Source organism: Pongo abelii, chromosome 10 (assembly GCF_028885655.2).
Source record: "Pongo abelii isolate AG06213 chromosome 10, NHGRI_mPonAbe1-v2.0_pri, whole genome shotgun sequence".
In the NCBI taxonomy this organism is placed as follows: domain Eukaryota; kingdom Metazoa; phylum Chordata; class Mammalia; order Primates; family Hominidae; genus Pongo; species Pongo abelii.
In genome coordinates, this window is record NC_071995.2 from 64,340,398 (window position 1) to 64,364,679 (window position 24,282).

The 24,282-nt window shown below is 43.7% G+C and overlaps 1 protein-coding gene across 23 annotated transcripts in view; it reads right to left on the reverse strand.

Moving 5' to 3' along the window:
- Positions 1-24,282, reverse strand: part of GRIP1 (glutamate receptor interacting protein 1) — an 852,850-nt gene that overhangs the window by 3,021 nt on the left and 825,547 nt on the right. For all 23 annotated transcript variants that reach the window (XM_054527383.2, XM_054527382.2, XM_063712186.1 and 20 more), the window contains 2 exons: positions 22,051-22,284; positions 3,832-3,978 (listed from right to left, as the gene is read on the reverse strand). In XM_054527383.2, the coding sequence (XP_054383358.1) occupies positions 3,832-3,978; positions 22,051-22,284 (381 nt within the window). The remainder of the gene's footprint in view (positions 1-3,831; positions 3,979-22,050; positions 22,285-24,282) is intronic.

The following is a 24,282-nucleotide window of genomic DNA, read 5'->3' on the forward strand; positions in this document are numbered from 1 at the left end:
ATCAGTAGTTGGTAAGGGTCATAGGATGTAATCCCAGGCCAACTGGCTGATCTCAAAACCTGTGCTCTGAATCACGATGCTGAACTACCTCTCGTACAGGTGAGCTCCACCAGGTGCAGTGGCTCACACCTGTCATCGCAGCACTTGAGACCAACATGGGAGGATCGCTTGATGCCAGGTGTTTGAGACCAGCCTGGGCAACATAGTGAGACCCTGTCTCTACTAAGAATAAGAAAGTTTTTTTTAAAAAATGAGCTTATCCCTCTTCAGCTTATACATGCACCCATCTTCTTCCATTTCTCCTTCTTCACCAACACAAGTTTTTAAAATCACCCACATGCTGGTTCTACTCCTTGACCTCCCATTCTCTCCTCAGTTTTTTCAGGTCCCCCCTGACACATTGCACTGCTGGAAAATGGCCCTACTCATCAAATCCAGGAATGTTCTGGAGTTTGCATCCTCCTTGGCGTTTAGCATTTGCCGCTCCTGACACCTCCTCACCCTTAAAACTCTCCTTCCTTAGTTCTACAACCCCACTTCGTTTTGATCCTTTTACCATTTTAACTGCTCGCTTTCAGTCCTTTCCTGCCTTTATTTCTTCCTGTCTTTTACATTTGGTTATCGTGGCCAGGTGCAGTGGCTCATGCCTGTAATCCCAGTACTTTGGGAGGCTGAGGTGGGCGGATCCCCTGAGGTCAGGAGTTCGAGACCAGCCTGCCCAAAATGGTGAAACTCCATCTCTACTAAAAATACAAAATTAGCCGGGCATGGTGGTGGGCGCCTGTAATCCCAGTTACTGGGGAGCTGGCTGAAGCAGGAGAATCGCTTGAACCTGGGAGGCATAGGTTGCAGTGAGCCAAGATCGTGCCATTGCACTCCAGCCTGGGTGACAAGAGAGAAACTCTGTCTCAAATAAATAAATAAATACATACATACATTTTGTTACTGTTAGAATCCATCCTTGGTTCTGTTCTCTTCTTTGTTATAAGGCCACCAAGGGCAACTTGTCCTAAACCCCACCCTTCAGTATCCTAAATCTTTAACTCTGGCTCTAACATCTCTCCTCACCAACAGATCCAAACCACCAAATGCTTCCTAGACTGCTCTATCACAATGTGCTGAAAATATTAAAGACTCATTAGTTCTGAAACAGGTGTCTTACCTTACGTACCCCTACCTGGACTCTTTGCCTGTGATCCTCTCCTCCTCAACCCACCTTCGATACACCCACAATAATATTGTATTGCCTTTCTGTGTTACCAATTATATCATTATCCTGCTTAAGAAACTAATATGCCTCCAGCATAAAGTTCAAGAGCTTCAGCATCACATTCAAGGCCCTTTATAATCTGAATGCAGTCTACTTTTACAGCCTCAACTTCGAAGAGAGTAGGCCTAGCTCTAATTTATGGATTAGGAAGACACTCATAGAGGGTAAGTAACTTGTCCATAGTTATTCATTCGGCAAATATTAGCGTGTCTGTGGAAAACAAAGTGTCCCCAGACTCCTAGGATAAGACTAATTGTTCTATTGCTATAGTAAAAATCATCACCAGAACTGATTCCAAAACTATCAAATTGATCAGTGACAACTTGCTTCAGTGAACACATCCCTGAAAGCCAACCAATCAGTGGCAGCCTCCTGCTTTGAAAGTCAGCTGTTTGGTGACAAACTGTTTCCAGGTGAGTATACTGCTAAGACTGACTTCAACCCACTCCATTTTCCTGCAAAATGCTCTTCCTAAAAACTGTACAGAAGATCAGAAATCTGCTTTCCTAAATAAAACTACACCTGACCACAATGTTACTATATTGAAAGTAAGCAAGGTTCAGCTTTTTGGTTTCAGATATTGTGAGAGATACTGAGACATCAAATACCATATAATGGGAAATGAGAGAATAAGGTACTATCCCTGCTTTCAAAAAGTTTACAATCTGCTGGGGAGTATATGCAGGGAAACAGGAAGGTGTTTTTTTGTTTTTGTTTTTTTTTTTAAACTCACTCTGCACCCAGGCTGGAGTGCAGTGGCATGATCTCGGCTCACTGCAACCTCCGAACAGGCAGTTTTAATAATGTAAATTCTACCAAAAGAAAAAGTTGCTGTTCTATATAGGAGGGGCCCCTAGTCCAGACTTGAGGTAAAGGAAGTTGGGTGGTGTCTGGTGAAGTTAGGCTTTGAAGGGGAGTCCTCCAAAGTTTTCAATTTGGCTGCTCATTGCAATCACTGGGGGAGGTGTAAAAACACACCGATGCCATATCTGTCTCCTAGAGTCGCTGGTTTAGTTGGTCTGGCATTTGATCTGAACATTGGGATACATTCTCTAGGTGATTCCATTTTTTCAATCAAGGTTAAGAATCGCTGATCTATGTGAGACCAAAAAGTTGAGTCGGAATGAGGCAGGTAAGGCCTAGGGATTAGAAAAGCATTCAGAGAAAGGAAAGAGTATATAAGGCTCAGAGCCAATGCGCTTCTATTCTGCTGCACAGTACTGAGCACTTTTATGTGACAGCGTTGTTCTTGGAACTGAGAATAGAGTGGAGAGTAAAATCGCTGCCCTCATGGAGTTACATTCTAGTGGGCAACATAGAATAAGCAAATAACTAGCATCATCTGTGGTTGTACTGCGAACCAAGAAAGAAGGGTGAAGAATGGAGAGGCAGGAAGGGCCCTTTTAGACAGAGTGGTTTAAGTAGCAGCATGTGAGCAGGGACCTGAAGTAGAGAAAGGAGCAGGGAAGAAGCCTGTGCATGTCTAGCAGAGAAGCGCCACAAGCTCAGGGCACAGCAGGTGCAAAGGCCAGGAGGTGGCAGCATACACCATTCCTGAAACAAATCCAGCTGAAGCTAGAGAGTATATGAAGAGGTTGGGCGCAGTGGCTCACACCTATAATCCCAGCACTTTGGGAGGCCGAAGGGGGTGGATCACTTGAGGTCAGGAGTATGAGACCAGCCTGGCCAACCTGGTGAAACATGGTCTCTACTAAAAATACAAAAATTAGCCATGCATGGTGGCATGCACCTTTAATCCCAGCTACTCGGGAGGCTGAGGCAGGAGAATCACTTGGATGCAGGAGGCAGAGGTTGCAGTGAGCTAAGATCATGCCACTGCACTCCAGCCTGAGAGACAGAGTGAGACTCTGTCTCAAAAAAAAAAGGAAAAAAGATTCTAACTTTCCATCAACTTCAAAAGGTCCATCATCAACCCTCCAATTAGTTAGCAAATTGCATTCTGGCTGGGTGTGGTGAAAGGCACCTGTAATCCCAGCTACTTGGGAGGCCGAGGCAGGAGAATTTCTTGAACCTGCGAGGTGGCGGTTGCAGTGAACCGAGATCACGCCACTCTACTCCAGTGACAGAGCGAGACTCTGTCTCAAAAATGAATGAATGAATGAATGAAGAGGCAAGACAAGATGCTGGCAAGGTAAGGAGAGGCCAAATCCCTGGGGCCTTGTAGGTCATGTAGAAGACGAGTGGTAGGAAGGACTAGACTGGTGGCGCCTGGAGTCGGATAACTACATCATATTTATGGGACTACTGTGCGATGGTGGGAGATGACTGTGGTTGGGTGGAGTCTGTGAGATTGGGAAAGATGGCTCTGAGCTCAGTGCCGAAAAAAACTGGTAAGAAACCACAGAACTTTGGGGTCTGGGTTAGAATTTACTAGAGCTGAAAATTCTTTATTCAGCTGTTTGCTTCTACTGATTCCATAATCTTGATGACAAAGGCTGAAAGGGAAAAGAGCAAAGGGCCCCAAATATGCAGGAGGATGTGGAGGAAGCTCCCAGTGAGAAATTACTTGCAAGGAATTAAAATTCCACCTGAGGTCTTACCTGTAAGAGCCTGTCATAGGGCTTTAAGCCACCAAGATCTCCTGGCCCAGCTGGGCGAATATTTTTGACATACACTCCTTTCTCCAGCAAGCCATCTGCTACACTGAACCCAAAGTCCTCCATGTCAGAGTCCTTGTACAAGGTCACCTGAAGAAAGAGAAAATGGGATGTGAATATTTAGCTGGGGTGGAGACTTTTCCTTCTGCAACTTCTTGATGAACAATCTTTTCACATGACTTTTAGTCACATCATGATTTGTAATATCAGCATCAGTCAGCTACCTGCACCAATCCTGCAGCTTTTTTTTCCCACTCCAAGAATATCCTTGGACTTTATGAATTCCCAACCAGAGCTGAAAAAGGAGGAGAACTGGAACGTCTGGGTCCTCCCTCCCTCCTTTGTAGTCATCATCAGGGGGATATAGGAGAGAACTTCTCCAGGGCAAGTTGACTTCTACTATTTTCCTGGGGCAACCCCTGGTCAGAGGAGCTGCCCGCAGCAGCCCTTTACAACTGCTGAGATGTCAGGGAATAAGCCAAAGGACTTTGCTTCCTCCCCACTCCTGCCTGGTGCTCTGCTAAGCACAGTGCTCAGCGTATCCTCTCTTTGGGCAAGTACCATGAAGTTCATCCTTTTATTTGCTCTGGAACTCCCAGTGAGCACCATCACGGAACACTATGTAAAAGACCTGAATGTGTTTCTATGACAACACCTTGCTCTGCACCTCAGCTTAACTCGCTCCCTCAGCATTTGTCTAGGGTTTGATTTGGTAACTGAAGGCATCTACCCTGAGTGCTGTGGCCTGCCCCCCGACCCAGGGTCTCTCTGCATCTAAGGCCAACTACAGCTGGCTAAAGCCTCAATCCTCCACCAGCCCTCACTCCTTCACCTGACCACCTGCGAGTGTTCATCTGAGGCTAAAATAATCATTTGTATATTCATCAAATATTTATTGAGTTCCTACCATATTGTAAGCACAGCATGGGGTGCTAGAAACAGCAGTGAACAAAAGGAAGAAAAGCCTGCCTTCCAGAGGCACACACATGAATATGTAGCAGTCCCCATGCTCTCACCGTACTGGGCACTGCGCCCAGCAGCACACTCAGCGCTTGATGCTCAGTTAACGCTTTGAGGGGGCCACGGGTTTTATCAAGTTGTGCCAGATGCCCTCCACAAAGACTTCAAGCAATGGTCAGGCTTAATTTTCTACTGTAATTATATATATATATTTGTTTTTACACAACTAATGCATGAATACATTCTTGTAAAATAGTCAAAACAAAAACAAAAACAAAAACAAAATCATAGCTATACAGGGCAAAATGTGAAGCTTAAAACTCTTATAGCAAGTATCTTTGTTAATATCCAGTGATTTTACTTCAGAGGGCTATGGCATTCTGAAGGCAATACAAAAGTGGTCAGTGTGTGGGTTTTTATTTTATTAGACAGACAGCTAAAATATCAAGCTGACTGGGTCAATACTATTCATCAGCCAGTCCCAGTGGTTATTGCCATATTAGAGGTGAGGAAATTCAATTTCACTGGGGTTATGTAACCCACCCAAGGCCACAAAGGTAAGAATGGTGGGGACGTATCTGTCAGACTCCAGACACCAAGTGCCTAATGGTTCCATTCTCTTGCCACTAAACATGCACCTCTTGGCCTCACCACTTTCAGTGTCCTCCTGGACAGGAGCTACCCTCAGGAGCCAGTGAAAATGCAGTCTCAGACCCACCACAGACCGACTGAGAATCTGCAGAGCTAATGTTCTCTGAGATGACCCTCTTCACATGCTCATTCCATCATTGTGTGTGCATGTGAGTGTGTGTGTGTGCATGTGAGTGTGTGTGTGTGCACACACACTGGACACTACTATGCATCAGGGACCGTTTTAGGGACTGAGAATATATTTCACAGGATAGAGTGAAAAAAAAAGTAGAGAAGTGAGCAAAACACAACCTTTATGAGGACAGCCCAGTGAAGAAATCTGATTTAATCCTTATAACGATTCCGTAAGATGGATAAGAGTCTTCATTTTAAGAGGTGACAGATATAAAGTTTTCTCAGTCTGCCCTCACTTATACAAGGATAGAGTAGTAAGCCCCACTTTACTACATAAAGGGTGTGGGGTAATGTGTGTGTGTAGCCTAGTGACACCCAGCACCCCCGCACCGGCCCCACCACCTACCGCCCATCTAACATGCTCACTGGTGATGCTTAGGGAGAAGTAGTTAGGTTCACACTGTGTGGTTGAGAGCACCCCTACCTTCCAAAGCAATACTCACCAGGGAGAGAGGGGAAGACTTTGCTGGTGGCCTGGGCTCACATTTGTGGCAGATCCCCACTCCCCAGATCCTTGAGGGGAGTAGGGGTCCTTTTTGCTCATGGATATATCTCAAGCCCCTAAGGCAGCACCTGTCACATAGTGGGGTTAGTATTTTGTTGGACAGAAAGGGCTTGTCCCGCACCTTATGAGGCTGAGGATCAGCCATGATGTCCTGTGCCTTTATGAATCATTGCAGAGAAAGAGAGTGTGAACTAAGAGAGATTTAATTCTGGAGTTCCAGCCATCCCCCTCACCCCTCACCCAAGGCAATGCTGGGAATCAGGAAGGCTGTCCCATGACAGAGTAGCCAGGCAAGATGAAGCTCCAAGGTCGACACTGTATGGACATGAGAGGGAGGGCACTTCCGGTACCAGGGCCAGGCCTGCCTACCTGTGGGCTGAGGAGACCCAGATTCCCCGACAGTGAGGAAGGTAGGGGGAGGGTCCTCCAACGGGGGATGCTAGACTTCTTGCTAGTAAGGCCTGTGGGAGTTGAGTGAGCAGTTTAGAAAGCAAAGAGATATTACTGTCTCTACCAGTTTGTGGAGCAGATCATATACAGACAGGGAAATGAAAGCTCAAAGAGAAATAGCAACTTGCCCAGGATCAAACTGATGGCAACAGAGAATCGGCTCAAATCGAGGCTTCTGACTGCAAAACTTAGATCTTGCCATAGCACACTCTCTCCTTGCCTAGCACTTAGTTGCTTAATAAATACTCATTGCAGAGAGGAATATTTAGGCTGTTCCACAACTATGTTTTTGCCTTAGGCCAGATAGGAGATTTCTGCTCCTCTTTCCTAAGGAAAGGAAGAGTAAGTCACTAGAAGAAAATATTCTTAGTGAAAATTTCATACATATTCTAGAGTAGAGAGGTTGGAACACCCATCTATTCACCACTCAGATCCAACAACCACCAAGAGCTTGCCATTTTTCCTTCAGCTATCCTTCTCTTCTTCGGGGGAGTGTTTTCAAGCAAACACCAGTCCGCATGTCATTTCACTCCTACATACTTCAGTATACACCTCCAAAAAATATGATCACTTTCTTTCATAATCTCCACAGCATTCACTGGCAACAGCAACTCTTCTTACATGATAGCCACTACTTCCTAGTCCATAATTTCCCCAATTGTCTCAAAAATGATTTTTATTTTTATTTTATTTTTAATTTTTTGAGACAGGGTCTTGCTCTGTCACCCAGGCAGGAGTGCAGTGGCATGACCTCGGCTCACTGCAACTTGGCTCACTGCCTCCCAGGTTCAAGCAATCTCCTATCTCAGCCTCCTGAGTATCTGGGATTACAGGCATGTGCCACCACATCTAGCTAATTTTTCTATTTTTAGTAGAGACAGGGTTTTGCCATGTTGACCAGGCTGGTCTTGAACTACCGAGCTCAAGTGATCTGCCCGCCTTGGCCTCCCAAAGTGCTGGGATTACAGGTGTGAGCCACTGTGCCCCGGCCTCAAAAAAAATTTTTTAAGTTGGCTTGCTTAAGTCAGAATCCCAACAAAGTCCACACACTACCTCTGTGTTAAGTCTGTTAAATCTCCTCTTACCTGTGGTGGGTTCTCGTCCTTCCCCCTGTGCTGCTGATCTATTGCTGAAACTGTTATTTGCTCTGTAGCATATTCCTCTGTCTCCCACATTTCTGTAAATGGAAGTTAACTCTAGATGCTTGATTTCAGTCGAGGTTAGCTTTGAGGTGGGGACTGGGGGCAGGACAGTTCACAGGTGGCACAGTGCTTCCTATCACATCATGTCTAGCTGTCCTACTTTGGGTGGGTTCAGGTTATGACAGCCTCATTCCTCTATTATAAGGGTTCTCATCAATCTTTAATCTAAAGTTTTTATTTATCGATCACTGAATCAAAATTTCATTAGGGGTTGCAAAGCGATAATCTTTTTCTAATCCTATTAATATCTTCTGTATTTATTAGCTTAAATGATTTTGTAAAGGAGAATTCTCTTTTATCAATTAGTGCTGCTTTGTTACTCTGAAATACAGCTTTTACAAGAAGGGCAGAATGAATGAATGCTAATTCTTTCCTTTCAATTTCAGAACAGGGAATTTGTTCACTAAATACTTCGAATGGTGGCCCAATGAGAATTTGTGTGTGGGGAAGGTGGGGGATGGGATCAATATGAACCTATAAATTTTGATATATTCAATGCATTTTTTGTTTGTTTGTGTTTTGAGACTGAGTCTCACTCTGTCGGCCAGGCTGGAGTGCAGTGGCACTATCTTGGCTTATTGAAACCTCCATCTCCTGGGTTCAAGCAATTCTCGTGCCTTGGCCTCCTGAGTAGCTGGGATTACAGGCGCCTGCCCCCACGCCCGGCTAATGTTTATATTTTTAGTAGAGATGGGGTTTCGCCATGTTGGCCAGGCTGGTCTTGAACTCCTGATCTCGAGTGATCTGCACACCTTGGCCTTCCAAAAGTGCTGGGATTACAGGTGTAAGCCACCGCCCCCAGCCTATTCAATACATTTCTATCAGTTGCATTATTATTCTTTTGGATGCTCAAATGTTCTTATCTTTGGCCACAGGAAGTCTTTCATGTTGACTCCTGTGTCCTTTTGATAGGATCCATTGGTTTTGGTCGCTTCTTTACTTTCCAAAGAAAGTATTCACCATGAATAGTTCTTATCCCCGATCTGGAATCGGCTATTCCTCCAAGGAGCCTTCACTGGAGGAAATATTGTTGATTTATATTCTATTCTAGTCTTTTTTTTTTTTTTCTTTTTTGAGACAGGGTCTCACTCTGTCACCCAGAATGCAGTGGCGTGATCTCGGCTCACTGCAACCTCCACCTCCCAGGCTCAAGCGATTTCTCCTGTCTCAGCCTCCTGAGTAGCTGGGATTACAGGCGCATGCCACTCTTGCCTGGCTAATTTTTGTAATTTTAGCAGAGACAGGGTTTCGCCATGTTGGCCAGGATTGTCTTGAACTCCTGACCTAAAATGAGCTCCTGACCTCCTGCCATGGCCTCCTAAATTGCTGGGATTACAGGCATGAGCCACCACACCTGGCCTATTCTAGTCCTTTTCCTTCTATCTCCATGCTGCTTTCTCAAAGGGATGAAGAGGAGAAATAGTGAGAGAAGGGAAAAAATGAGAAGGAGGCTAGTAGTTATTAGGATCGGTAATAGATTGACATTCTTCAGACCCTGTTTACTAGTGGGTGAAATCTCTCTGCCCGAGGTTCCTGCTTATGTCCCACTCTGGCTTTATCTGTGGGATCTCTTGCCCTTTTGCCCCTTTTCTGTCTTTGTTCTTAGCCATGTTTTCTCCACATGGCAAGCAACACACCTGGGGCAGGGACTGTCACCACCATTCCTAGAGGGTGGGGCATCCTCCTTGCTATCTCCATTCCACTTGCAACTAGGTACAGAGGTGCAGTCCTGCAGACTCTGTGCCTGCAGCTGGTTGGGAAAGTGCATCAGCTTCTGCTCTGCAGGCCTAGCCATATCCTTGAGGTGCACCCACATGTGAGGGTGCTAAATCTTAAGCTTTCAAAGGAAGCTAGGAAATTCACTTTGGTCTTAGATCTGAGGCATGTTTTCCAATATAGTAAACCAGAATCCTTACATTTGAGGAAACATTTGGTGTGGGCCTGGAATAATAGTGAAGTTCTTCATGACTCTATGGGCCTGTGATTCTTGGGTGTCTGCACCACAGGCCAGAACCCAGGAGGGGCACAAGGAAGAGTGGCACCTAAAACTAACAACACCATCCAATGGTAGTACACCAACCAAATCATTAGAGATGAGTGCAAACCACAGTGGGTTAGCAGAGTAGCTCATTAACTTCAAGGTCACAGTTATTGGCAAAGAGTCTTGGTTTTTCTGAGCCTCAGAGTCGAAGAGTTGATGGAAAACTCTTCAGGATGAGAAGCTAATAAATAGTTTAAATCTAAAAGTAATCTGTTTCTCCAGAGACATCTCCCAAGGTTAAAGGATACTGAATTTTAATAGCCAGCTATATGGTTCTCCTGGAAATAGCCTAGTAATGGCAAATTAACAAAAATAAAATTATTTTAAAACTACATAAAAGAGTCTAGAAATCAATAATTAACAAAAATGGGGAGCACAGGGGGCTGTTCTCAAACCAGTAACAATGAATTGTGCCATATAGCCCTGTTTACCTGGAGATTGGTAGTGGTTACCTTGGATTTACTTCCTGTGCAAAAATAATTCTAAAGATTCTGAGGTTTAAATTCATACTTCCCCCTACCCCTGGAAATGAATCTCTTATCCAGTTACTGTCTTACACATGATTGCTTTTGATCTTCCAACACCTCTGGGCAGCAAAATCATTGCCTTTCTAAGAATGAGGATAGTGAACCTTGAAAAAGTTGATGGACTGACTTGTCCAGTTAGAATGCAGAAGCACCAGGATTCAAGACTAGAATATCTGACCTCATTTGCTGTGTTCTTTCCACCAAATCATGATTTTTTTTTTTTTGACATGTAATCTCCTAGCTGGTCAGGCAGCCTTTATTCATTTCCAAATGCCCAACCAACTAAAGATGAATAATTAATCATGTCCACTGGGTTTCTTCTCATCAGAGCCCTTTGTGGCTTTCCAAGAACATCTGCATAAAGTCCTGCTCCATGCTCCTATGGCTTACCATCCTGTCAGTTGGCTTTGCATTCTACCCTAGCGTATGTGAAGCAAAATTTTTCTTGTAAGGTCTGTCTTTTGTGCTGACTAGAAGATGCCTCCAGGGGACCTGGACCATGAACACAGTTGCAAGGTTTTTCTGTTCTAAAACAGCCAATGAGCTTCTCGGAACATAACACTCAGGGCTAGGATACAGTTCTACAAAACTCAGTTCAATTTTAACTATTCGTCAGCATGTGCTGCAATTGCTTCTAACCCTCCTGAGAACAGAAGCTTTCACAGGAGGCAGGGTGGGTTCACCATGATTCACATTCAGCCTTGTTTTATACTTCTAAGCAAGTCTACTGACACGTTTGAACAACATCCTCAAGGCCAAGATCAGAAACCCGATGCTTATGTTTTCAATTTTGACACATGTGAAATGATTTAGCTGCAGAGCCAACTCTCCCACTTGGATTTTAAGGGCAATTGCATCTGCTGTCTTGAGCAAGTCATGGCAAGTGACAGCCATCCCAGAAGCAGTCCTCAAGCTCTGACAGCTCCCTATGGCTCACTCCCTTGTCCCAATGGCCTTGAGGACCAAACTGACACCTACTTCTCAGAGATAGTTTTCCCATAAATCACCAGGCATTTTGGTTTACTCATGACAGATACCATTGGGGTAGCCCCATTCCTTTAACTCTGACAATTTAAGTAATGCCAGTTTTGAGGACAATCCTATACTACCTACGGTGCTGGAAGAAAACAAAATAGAATACAGTCTTCTAAACTGGAAGCTTGCAGCCCAAGATGCAGCAATCTCAGTTTATACTACTAGAAACTCAGGGGTTTTGAGAGGAATTGGGTCAGAAGGCAGCTGCTGCCCTCCTGTCTGGGGAGTCCTCTTGGCCGAGGAGAGAAAGGAACAGCTGCTCCAAATGCCACCTCGTGCTGCATTCTGGCAACAGTGTGGCACCAAGAGCTGGAAAAAATGAGGGCTCAACAATGAGAGAATCAGTACCTGGGATTTTGGCTGTAAGTATAAGCAAGCCAAGGGCTACCCTGGCCCTTGGGGAGCTGAGTCCTAACCAAAAAAGTTGCACAGTTTTTAAGATCTGTCGCAGATTTAGGTGCTGCCTTTCTCATTCATCCCAGAGCACCTTCACACATCTACTGGTTCACATAGTAACAAAAACGAAAGAGCTAGATCATTCTCCAAATTCTCCAAGAGATCAAACCAAGCTGCAAGCAAGCAGCTGGTCCCCTAGTTATTGCCAGCTCCATTGCTGGTCCTTTGCACTTGCCCCAGCCACCACCAAGCTGGCTGGCTGTGGCGGAGTCCCTGTTGTGGGTGTCTTTGCTCAGGCCTGCCTGCTGCCTGCTCACAGCACCCCTCCTGACTCAGCCTCTGCTTTCTAGCTCCCAGCTTGTCTCTGGCCTGGCCCTTCTCCAGCTTTTACCCTTTTTCCAATTCCCTCTGCAACAGATTGACCTCCGTTCCTCTCAGGCCCATGTGGGCCTCCTTGACTCAGGAAACTCCTGCAGCTCTGGGTGGGTGGCACACCCTCCACCCACCCTCGGGGCCTGTGGGACTGAGGGCCAGGCACACTGTCATTCAGGAAGGATGACAAGTTGCAACTAACCAAACTCCCACTGCACTCAGTGCTAACTGTCTTGATTTTATTTCCCCACTGTAGAGATTGCTGATGCCTGATATTACGAAGAGCCTGGGACAAGGAAAGAGAGGAAAGACATCTGAGAGAGAGGAAGAGACATGCCCCGGGCTAGAGTGTTACCAATTTAATCTTTTTTTTTTTTTTAATGAGATGGGGTTTCACTCTTGTTGCCCAAACTGGAGTGCAGTGGTGTGATCTCGGCTCACCACAATGTCCGCCTCCTGGGTTCAAGTGATTCTCCTGCCTCTGCTTCCTGAGTAGCTGGGATTACAGGCCTGCACCACCATGCCTGGCTAATTTTGTATTTTTGGTAGAGATGGGGTTTCTCCATGTTGGTCAGGCTGGTCTCCAACTCCTAACCTCAAATGATCCACCCGTGTTGGCCTCCCAAAATGCTGGGATTACAGGTGTGAGTCACCGCGCCCAGCCTTCAACTTAATCTTTACTATAGCCTTGCCTGACAAGTCATATGGCAGAACAACAGTGGAGCAGGAGGACGACAGGACTGTTCTCCAAGAATCTGGACATGAGGGAAATGGAGTGACCTTCAGAAAGTACACCATTTGTAAGTGAACATCCTACAGATAATACACAAACTTACAAGCTAGAAATAAGAACATTTGATCACAACAGAGATGCATAAGGATATCAGGGAGGGATGAATGGTCCCAGGCCAAAATCAGACTTAAGGGAAGCTATTAACATTTCTGAAGAGAGGTGGTGGTGGGTCCAGGACAGAAGCGATAAGATGTATGATCAAGCCCTGAGAAATAAGGCACACTAGACACTAGCGAGCCTGCCGCAGGGGTGTCTGAGTCTAGGGGATGGCAATTCTCACTGCTTCTCTCGCTCAGAGCTCAGACTCTGCAAAGGTGGATGGCAACTTGCAGAAAAGTGATAAGATGCAAATTGAGTTCTGTCTGGTAGAGATGCAAATCATTTCTCCCCTCAGAAAAGATAACCTCAAAGGCTTTCATTTTATTTCCCGACAAGTTATTGGGCAGCTTTGATTCCAAATTAGAAAACTTATTCCAACATTTCTTTTCCCCACTGGCTGATATATCGCATATCATATATATATATCCTACTAACTTTATATATATATACACACACACACATATACACACACATATATACATATATACACACATATATATGTATATATATGCGTGTGTGTGTGTGTGTGTGTGTGTGTATATATATATATATAAAGTTTCTGTATCTCTTTTTTTTTTTTTTTTTGAGACAGGGTCTTGCTCTGTCACCCAGGCTGGGGTGCAGTGGTGAGGTCGTGGCTCACTGCAGGCTTGACCTTTCAGGCTCAAGTGATCCTCCCACCTCAGCCTCCTTAGCTGGGAACACAGGTGCGTGCCACCACACCTGGCATTTTTTTTTTTTTTCCAATTATTTTTCGTAGACACTCGGTCTCACTATGTTGCCCATGCTGGTGTTTAACTTGTGGGCTCAAGTGATCCTCCTGCCTTGGCCTCCTAAAGTATTGAGATTACAGGTGTGAGCCACTGCACCTGGCCCTCCTTATGCCTCTTTAAACCAGTTTTGCCATCCTGTTATCATTCCTTGCTAATGAGTTAAATAAACATTTTTTGACATGAGCCAGTCATTTACATAAGAATTGTGTTTTTCAGGAAATTCTGTCATTTGTGACAATGTGGATGAACCTAGAGGACATTATGTTAAATGAAATAAGCCAGGCACAGAAAGACAAATACTGTATGATCTTGCTTATGTATGGAATCTGAAAAAGTTGAACTCGTAGAAGCAAAAAGTAGAATGGTGGTTACTAGAGGCTGGGGTAAAGAGGAGACATTGGTCAATGGGTACAAAGTTGGTTAGCTGGCAGGAATAAGTTCCGGTGATCCACTAAACCGCAAGTTGACTACAGTTAATAATGTATATTTCAAAATCGCTAAAAGAGAAAATTTTAAATGTGGTGGGCATGGTGGCTCATGCCTATAATCCCAGCACTTTGGGAGGCCAAGGAAGGTGGATCATGAGGTCAGGAATTCAAGACCAGCCAGTCTGAGACCAGCTTGGCCAACATGGTGAAACCTCATCCCCACTAAAAATACAAAAATTAGCCAGGCATGGTGGCATGCACCTGTAATCCCAGCTGCTTGGGAGGCTAAGGCAGGAGAATCACTTGAACCCAGGAGGTGGAGGTTGCTGTGAGCCAAGATTGCACCACTGCACTCCAGCCTGGGTGACACAGCAAGACTCCATCTCCAAAAAAGAAAGAAAGAAATGATAAGTAGTTGAGGTGTGAAAGGAAAATAAAATTAAAATCTCAGGGCCTCAAACTCAGTAAGCCAAAGGAAACAGTGAAGATGGGCACTGGGTCCCGCAAACCTCTTTCCCATTTTGTTCCTACATAGATAGCTGCATACCTTTCTCATATTTTGCCCACAAGGAAATTCCTGGAGGGCCCTGAGATCTTTAAAGCAGTTCAGTTGAATTTCACCCCAACAAAGTAAATGAACAGTTTATCTTCACAAATATGGGACAAAGGACAGAACTCAAAGTCATCCTTCTGCTCACCTGAGAAAAATGCATATCTGACTCCTCCCTACCTATACTCTATGATTATTTTATCTTATGTAAAAATGCAGATTCGCTGAGCTCCAGATAAATGCATAATGGACCACTCCTTTCACATGAAAAATGAAATGAGGATGGTCAGGGCTGGATGCCATTATTTATTCAGTGAAGCTAATCAAAAGGCTCAAAAGAATGCAACAGCTTCTGTCTTTTATTCACCCTGTCCCTCTCTTTTTTTCTTTACTTTTTTTCCTTTAAATATTGAAGCCCACAGACCCTCTCTGGAAAAAGCACAGATCGCAGATTTTTCCTGTGGTATGTATGTGTCCCTTTTTCCCCAGGGCGTGTCCTTAACCTTGGCAAAGTAAAAATGACTGAGACTTGTCTCAGTCATTTTCTCTGACTTACAGAGGTCATGAATATGCTAATTACTCATGTATAGATTCTACAATGTATACATGTGTCAAAATATCCCTTTGTACTCCATAGATGTATATAATTATTATGTCACTATTTAAAATAAAATAAAACTTTAATGATTATGGTTTTGGGGTGGGCATGGTGGCTCATGCCTGTAATCCCAGCACTTTGGGAGGCCAAGGAAGGCAGATCATCTGAGGTTGGGAGTTCGAGGCCAGCCTGGACAACATGGTGAAACCCTCTCTCTACTAAAAATACAAAAAATTACCCGGGCATGGTGGTGTATACCTGTAATCCCAGCTACTCAGGAGGCTGAGGCAGGAGAATCGCTTGAACCTGGGAGGCGGAGGTTGCAGTGAGCCAAGATCATGCCACTGCATTCCAGCCTGGGCAACAAAGCCAGACTTCATCCCTCACCTCCCTCCCAAAAAAGATTATGTTTTTACATTTAAAATGTGTGTCTTAACAGAATCGTAGAGAAGGGAAGCTAATGGAAATGATACATTTTGAGGATGGTCAGGGCTGGATGCCATTATTTATTTAAAGCATGCAAGCCAAACTCCAACCCTTGTTCCACAGTTCTATGTTCCCCTGATAATGTTCTGTTTGCTGTCCCTGGTTCTACAGGGAGAGAATTTGCTGGTCAAACTGATAAGTGACTGGTCACTAGACACACATCCACTTCTCTTTGTGAATGGATTCTCATTGTGGTATACAGCCTTATGTCTAGGGTGGCTTTATGGCAGCCATCTGGATCTTGTTGAAGTCTGGGATGCTGAAGAAGTCTCACTGTGTGAGTTTCTGACCCTATAAGGTTGAGGCAAGATGGAATGATGGTGACTTTACCAGAAAAAAATGCTATCTTGTGAAGTCTCCCTCTTCTGATAACAAGTGACCCTGCTCCCTCTTTGGTAAGTGAGGAAACTGTGGCTCATGGAAGTGGCATGGCTAATGCATGGCAAGCGAGGTCTGCCTGACTAGGAAGCCTATGTTCTCTCTAGTTTATCATTCCTTGCCTGAAGAAAGAGAAGCAGATCTAGAAAAGGGTGGTAGACAAAAACAAACAGTTCATATATTCAATGTGCTGTTTTTAGCTTCCAGTGATTTCCACAGTACACAATTCTACACTAGGTATTTGGAGAAAGTTGAAGCCTGGCCTGAGGATTCATTTGATCTTGAGAGATGACTCCAAATATTTGTGAAGAAAGAAGCATGTGCAAGAATAAGATACATATTTCCATTTCATACTTCCTCCGAGGGCTGAGCCTGTTCCTGACTCAGAGAGATATTGCAAAAGAAGCTGGTATTATACACATTGAAAATGACACTCCTTCTAAGGAGCAAAACAACTTTATCATATCAAGCAGAGCAAAGCTCCCGTCTCAGAAAACTCAAAAATGTTCAAAATGCAAACTGAACTTGGCAGGGGGAAAAGGTGATGGTAGCAAAAGCAGCTGTGAAAAATAAAGAGGTTACCTGTGAATGACTGAAATGTCCAAGTGTCATGCCACCAGCAGCCACAAATAAAAGCAGATGCTGCAACAGTTTTTAAAAGCATTTCTGTAAGAAGATAAAAATGGCTGCATACAATTAAGAAGTATAATTTTATTGAAAAGCATGAATGACAAAGCAAAAGGAAATGTCAATAAGGTTTTTGTTTTTGTTTTTGTTTTTTAAAGAGAGGGAGTCTTGCTCTGTCACCCAGGCTTGAGTGCACTGGCTCAATCACAGCTCACTGAAGCCTTGACCTTCCAGGCTCAAGTGATCCTCTCGCCTCAGCCTCTTCAGTAGTTTAGACTACAGGTACAAGCCACCATGCCCGGCTAATTTTTTCATTTTTTGTAGAGATAGAGTCTTGCTACATTGCCCAGGCTGGCCTCTAACTTGTGGGCTCAAGTGATCCTCTTGTACTGGCCTCCCAAAGTACTGGGATTATAGGTGTGAGCCACTGTGCCCAGCCTCAATATGAATTTTATAAAAGTCCAAATGCTCTGCACATGGAGAACTTTCCATCTACAAAAAATCATTCTGCCTTAAGGTGTGCAACGAAGTGAGGCTAGAACTCATTTCAGAAACCGATTAAGTGGACACCAAAGGATATTTAAGCTTCAGAAGGGAAATAAGGGTTGTCAATGAACAGTAGCTGAGATCACAGGCCCCTTATCTGCGAAGAGAGAGAATCTGTGATAAGCTGTAGTACAAACCAGAATTCATTTGAAAGATAAAATGCAGAAGCTCCAGGGCCTTACTTAGATGCAGCCTCATTTCCTTTGTACCCTGCCACCCAGCTGTTGCCTATGATTTCACTGAAACAGTTATCACCTCCAGTTAGCAAAACCTAAGGGAGTGATTCTCAATTTCTATTCTGCAAAAGAATCCACTGAAAAGGTTGCTAAAATGTAGATTCTTGGCCCACGCTCCCTGAAAGTGCTGATGCAGTAAGTCTGGGCTGGGCTTAGGAACCCTTATTTTAACAAGCACTCCATGGAAAAGGTCATCAGGAGTTCACACTCCAAACTACTGTCTAAGGCTTTAATCCTCAGACTATTGGTTGAGACCTACTAATAAGTATTGAAGTCAGCTTAGTGAGATTAGCATTTGAAAAGAAACAGAAGAAAAAACAGAAAAATGTCAGTGTATACTGTGCAGTCAATTTTTAGTTTCATTCACATATATGAGTGTGGGTATACATGTGTAGTGAATTGTGAGGTACAATATATTTCAGACTATGCATCCCAGCTGAGAAAGTTGGAGAAACAGTGGCCTAAAAGGACATGAAGATCACTTCCCTGTGACCCATTTATCATTTTCTCCATCCCCACACTGAGTTCCAAATCACTCCAGCTCCACTTCCCTCCCATGTCTACAAAGAGGATATAAGACTGTGTTTCTTTGTTCTCCAGTGTCAGGCATGACAACTGGCTTTTCAGCTTCAGGAATGAATATGGACAACTTAAAGGAAGGCTTGCCAAGATCCCAGTGGAGCCTCAGATGCAGCAGATGATGAGAAGTAAGTGAAAACCCTTTAGATTCTGACCTGGGGACCTTCCAAAGGCCTGGAGGAAGAGAAGTGGCAGGAAGGAATGGGCAGAAAATGAGGAGCAAACTCTGGAGAGTAGGTTGAGACCTCAGAAGCTGGAAGGTAAGCCAATGCATTATTCTTTCTGTATGATGTTAGTAACCCACCTGCAGGAGCTGGAGTGTTTTTAGCTATTTTTCCTCCCAGCAATGGCGCAGATCCTTGTCCATTCACTCATATTATCTTGATCCAACTTATAGTGAAAATAATAACGTTTCACAGGTGCTGGTCTAGATATGAACAGGCCCACCACTTGTTCTCCTGCAAACAGCCTAACCAAGTAAGAAACAGCCACCAGAAAGATAGCACCAGGAAAATAACGCCAAGCATGTTTAGCCTGGTGTGCTATTCATCTCTCCCAGCTTCCCCACTCTGGTCTTTTCAGCCCCTTGGGAATTCCTCCACTAGGTCCATTTGGAAAAGAGTACCAAGGAGGCCCAGGGGACTGAAAACCAGCTGTGCACTGTGGCTTGGGTTATCTTCAACTTAAGGAAGGTGTTTTTCTCATTCCCTAGCTCCCTTATCCATGCCACCACCGCAAAAGAGTACCTTTCCCTAATGTTCACAAAGGTTTAATACAGGCTAGTAGTACCCCAGGGGAAGAGAGCTCCATTCCTTTAACAAGTCACTGTGTCTTTTCATGACATCAGGTAGTCTTTCAGTGTTCAAAAGACACCCACATTCAACACACACGCAATTACCACTCCTTGCTCTAAGCAGCTTTTGTAATGACCATATCTCCTCTCTAGCACTTCAAAATTGGAGGGTGTGCCTACTAACAAACATCCTGGATGGTCTATCAGAGTAAGTGAATTCCTTAAAAAGGAACAGATACCCAAGATATGAGCATAAATCACTCCAATAATTCCATAGTATCTGGCCACAGGCATCTCAGCTACATCTTCGCTTAACTAGGTCATTTTAGGAGGCTTACAATGTCTAGGACACCACTTATTTTTTCGAGTCTTATTTTGTTGGGGATCAATTCAGAAAAAAAAGTGAAGCTTCATGGGACATGTATGTATTGTCACCATTTAGAGAAAATGACAGAAGTGAAGGAAAAAAGAAGCATCCTACTTATAAGGTCAATTTGGCTCATGCGTGTCTGTGATCTCAGGGTCTTACAGTTCACACACTGCCACACAAATGTTCCAACCAGTCCACCCACAGCCATTCATTATGCCAGTAAGTGGATGATACGTTTTTTTCTTTTTAACAAGATTTTTTTTTTTTTAGCAGAGCCATTTTAAACCTTGGCTATAACAACACTTGCACATCCAATTCATTGTCATTATCTTTGCTAAATGCTTTCAGTGAAGGAGGGATGAGAAAACAGGTCTTTTATATTCCTGGGCTATCAATAATCTTCTTCCTTGGAGGTAACTGTTTCACTCCAGAGGAAAAAAGTGACTATGTTTTATACTTGCTATTTGTCTATCCTGTATAAGTGAGGGCTGAGAATGTAAAGTAGATAGCACTTGCTAGGCACTCAGTATGTGTTGATATGGATTCTCTTTGGGGTGAAGGAAGGTGGGTTATCAAGCAGGCTCCTGTTTCTCTGGGGAACAGAACTGTACAGAAGAGGGGAAGGCAGTGTTCACAGGTACCCGAGGGAACCCGCAGGTGCCAGCCATCTTCTTGGTATAGCAGAATTAGGACTGAATATGTGGTTTCCACAATTTAATCACCATTGGACTTCTTACAGCCTAATGGTGTATGTCAATTAGTATATTAGGATATGTCACTTACCCATCAGACACATCAATTTAGGGTAACTGGATAAACAAGCTAACTTGTGGCTGGGGCCTAAACCTGGGTCATCATCCTGACATGTCAGAAATGTCTTTGCTTTTTCTCTTAGTCTGTAATTCCTCCTGACACACAAGCTTCCAATTCTAGACTCTGGTCATGTTAGAATATTTGCATCCCCTCCCTCAGTGCACCACAATCTTTGACACCCTTTGCACCTGCTTTTTTCTGTGCTTGGAATGCCCACCCATCCTCTACCTTCCTCTGCATAGTCAACATCTACTTCTAGGAAGTCTTTTCTGTCCCTTGATAGTGGGTTAGGGCCCACCCTCAAGGCTGCCCAGGCTTGCCTCTGTCATTGGACCAATGCCATTATCTTCCCACTGTTTCCCAGGCAGTCTCCTCATTAGACTCTGTACTCCCTGGGGAGTTGTAATACATTCTTTGAGTGAATTAATGCACAGTATGGGTATTAAATGAATGGAGGAGTGAGTGACGAAAGAATGAACCCAGGATTGGAACACAAAGTTCAGAACCCAACTTCCCATACTATCCTTTCTCTCACAATATCCTTGTCAGTTGCAAAACAAATAGCTAGGTTTAATAAGGTGGCTAGGGAAATTGAGGTCTTTAGAGGAAAAAAGCGAGTAGCTAGCCTATTGCCTCTTCTGAATCTGACATTTATTTGCTCTTCTGGGTAAGGTAACGAATGTCTAGCTAATAGATTATTAACCACAAAAAATGTCTTGGTTCTCAAGAAAGATGGCATGAGATTGTTACCATTTTATACATCCTTATATATTAACAAAAAATAAAGCACTCACCCTAGAAAAGGAAACTAGACCTCCATTGCTCTCCTTGGCCCAGGGTTCCACAAACACTGTTACTTACATAGGCCTTGGCTAACCCTGCCAGCAAATCTTGAATTCAGCTTTGTGTGCAAGAGTGGGTTTTGTTCCATGTAGCAAAGTGAGGCAACTATGACAATCAGAGACAGAACAGAGCCAGGGCTTGCCTTATCCTGGCCCAAGACCATCTAACACATCTTGGAGAGAACTCCATGTCTCCTGAACAACATAATCGTCTACTGTAAGTCTGTAATGAAAGATTAAGCCTCCCTGCATTGAACCTGAACCCCTTTTTCTGTGAAGCTATGAGTGTATGACATTTAGAAAATCCTTTCCCCTTCCAATGAGATTGGAATAATAGACTAATTATGCAAGCTCCATGTGACATTGGAGCCTCAAATTTTTGTAAGAAGATTATGGCCATAAATAATTTTTTTTTTGTTTTGGGACACAGTGTTGCTCTGTCACCGAGGCTGCAGTGCAGTGGCACAATCTTGGTTCACTACAACCTCTGCCTCCCGGGTTCAAGTGATTCTCCTGCCTCAGCCTCCCAAGTAGCTGGGATTACAGGTGCCTGCCATCACGCCTGGCTAATTTTTGTATTTTTAGTAGAGACAGGGTTTCACCATGTTGGCCAGGCTGGTGTTGAACTCCTGACCTCAAGTGATCCGCCCGCCTCGGCCTCCCAAAGTGCTGGGATTATAGGTATGTGCCACCACACCCAGCCACCATAAATACATTTTTGATAAATACATTGCTTGAAAGCCAGTTTTCCTTGCTTTTCAGGATAACCTCCCAGAGATTGTATTTTGAGAACAAAGTCTCTGAAGATCTGTTTTTAAGCTTCTTTGCTTGGCTGAGCCCATAGGAGGATACCAGTGCCATGCTTACATCTGGGCATACATGTTATGCAGAACGGCTTCCAAATTTGACCCTAGAGAAAGAAGAGAAAGCTTACTGACCTTGTGCAGCTCCACAGGAGTTGGAGACATGATCTCCTTTATTTCTTGTTTCATTTTTCTCAGGGTTACTGACTTCCTACCCACATCTGAAGGCAGGGTGTTGCTCCGAGTTGTTTGGCTGTAGTGCGGCCGTGAGCTGCTGCGCTCCTGGAAGCTGGCCTGTCGCCCCAGCTGACTGCGAGGTGTTGGAGCCTCATGATTCAAACTCATCGTGCTCCCCGACATGATTGTTGCCTGTGGCATTGACAATTTTTAGAAACAATTAAGCCATGGACTAAGGAAAGGGTTTGGTGCTCAACAGTAAGCACATTTCTCCTTCTGCGAGGTAAAAATACAGTCTCTTCAGGGCAAAACCAAAGGCTGGAAAATGGATGTACTAATTGAACTATGAAAGTCTGGAAAATGCTTTGCAAGTGACATTTATAATGCACATCTCAAATCCAATTTAAGTACTTAAGCCATTGAGTTTATTTAATCAAATACCACCCCTGGCAGTTTTGAGGCAAATTGAAATGCTCTAACATTTGCTTACTGTAAACTACATTTTAAGTATTCACTTTCCACTGAGTGGGCTCTAACAGATGGGATTCACGAGGCCACCTTGAATATATCTTACAGAAACGAACTAAGAACTTCTCAATGGACACCAGGCTGCCTGTACTTGCAATGCTGCCTCTATCTCCAACTGCAGCTAACAATGGGCTGGAATGGGATGACTGATATAAAGGCAAGGGATTCTTCCCAAGCTTCCGTCTAGACTGTATATTGTCTTTCCTTTGGCCAAGTGGCCTGTCCTCAAAGTTTGTAGACCAGCTAAGTCTCCATATTATTTGGTGTAGATTAAGTGTTTCTTAGAAATACTCTTTGTATAAGATCCTCAGAGAAAGTAAAAATAATCATTTATTATGTTATTATATTCAACTTTTTGCTCACAAGCAGTAGGACTTGAATTGGATGTTACCAGTGAATTGGGAAGTTTGTTCTGTTTCAAATATGTTCTTCCCTGAATACTTCACAAGCAATGACAAGATTAGATACCAAAGATGAATAAGGCTCAGAACTGGAAAAAAAAAAAAAAAAGGATTTGAAACCAATATCAAGTAGTGGATATTCATTTCTCATGGTTGGAGAATGCTAAAATTCTGAAAATATGCCTGTAGCCAGCTCTGTACTCCTGGGTATAATAGTATAAAGGTAAACTAGCATTGGTAAATCTGCCTGATACCATGGGGACAGAAAACAAGTTCCATTTGCCATGTGATTTAGTTGTTAATACTGATGCTAAAAGTAACTGCAGCTTAACTTGTTGAGTCTTTTGAATGTAGTCACTCATTTAAGCCTCACAACAACTCTATGGGGTAGGCACTGTTACTTTTATTTATTTATTTATTTATTTATTTATTTATTGAGATAGACTCTCACTCTGTCACCCAGGCTGGGGTGCAGTGGTGTGATCCTGGCTCACTGCAACCTCTGCCTTCTTTGTTCAAGCAATTCTTGTGCCACAGCCTCCCAAGTAGCTGGGACTACAGGCATGCGCCACCATGCTCGGCTAATTTTTGTATTTTTAGTAGAGATGGATTTCACCATGTTGGCCAGGCTGGTCTGGAACTCCTGACCTCAAGTGACCCACCCCACTTAGCCTCCCAAAGTGCTGGGATTACAGGTATAAGTCACCACGCCTGGCCATTCCTCCCAACTTATAGGTGAGGAACTGAGGCACAAAGAGGCTGACTCACCCAAGGTCACATGGTAGTAAATGAGCCGAGGGCACTTTATAAAACTATCGATCATGAGGGAATACTGCAAAGTGAGTAGAGTTTTCATCTGTCATGTCTCTAAGATTTCATAATTTCCAAATTCACCTGGTGTTCAGCTATACACACACTACTAACAAGATCTTTGAACAACAGCCAAGTGTTGGCACACATGTGCATATATCTAACAACTTTGTTGAAAAAGAAATGAAACAAGTAGACTATATCTTGACTAGATCAGTTATCTCATTGATAATTTTGAAAAAGAAAATTATAACTGTAAAAAGACTTGCTGATCACTGAACATTAACATGTGCTAAGTCCCATACAGATTGTACGTAGAATATCATTTAATACATAAGTAATCCTATACAATAGATATTAAAATTACCATACATCCTCATTTCAGTAAAGGAAAGAGATGCGTGGACAAGTTAAGCAACTTGCCCAAGAGCCTGGGCATGGAGCTCTAGTA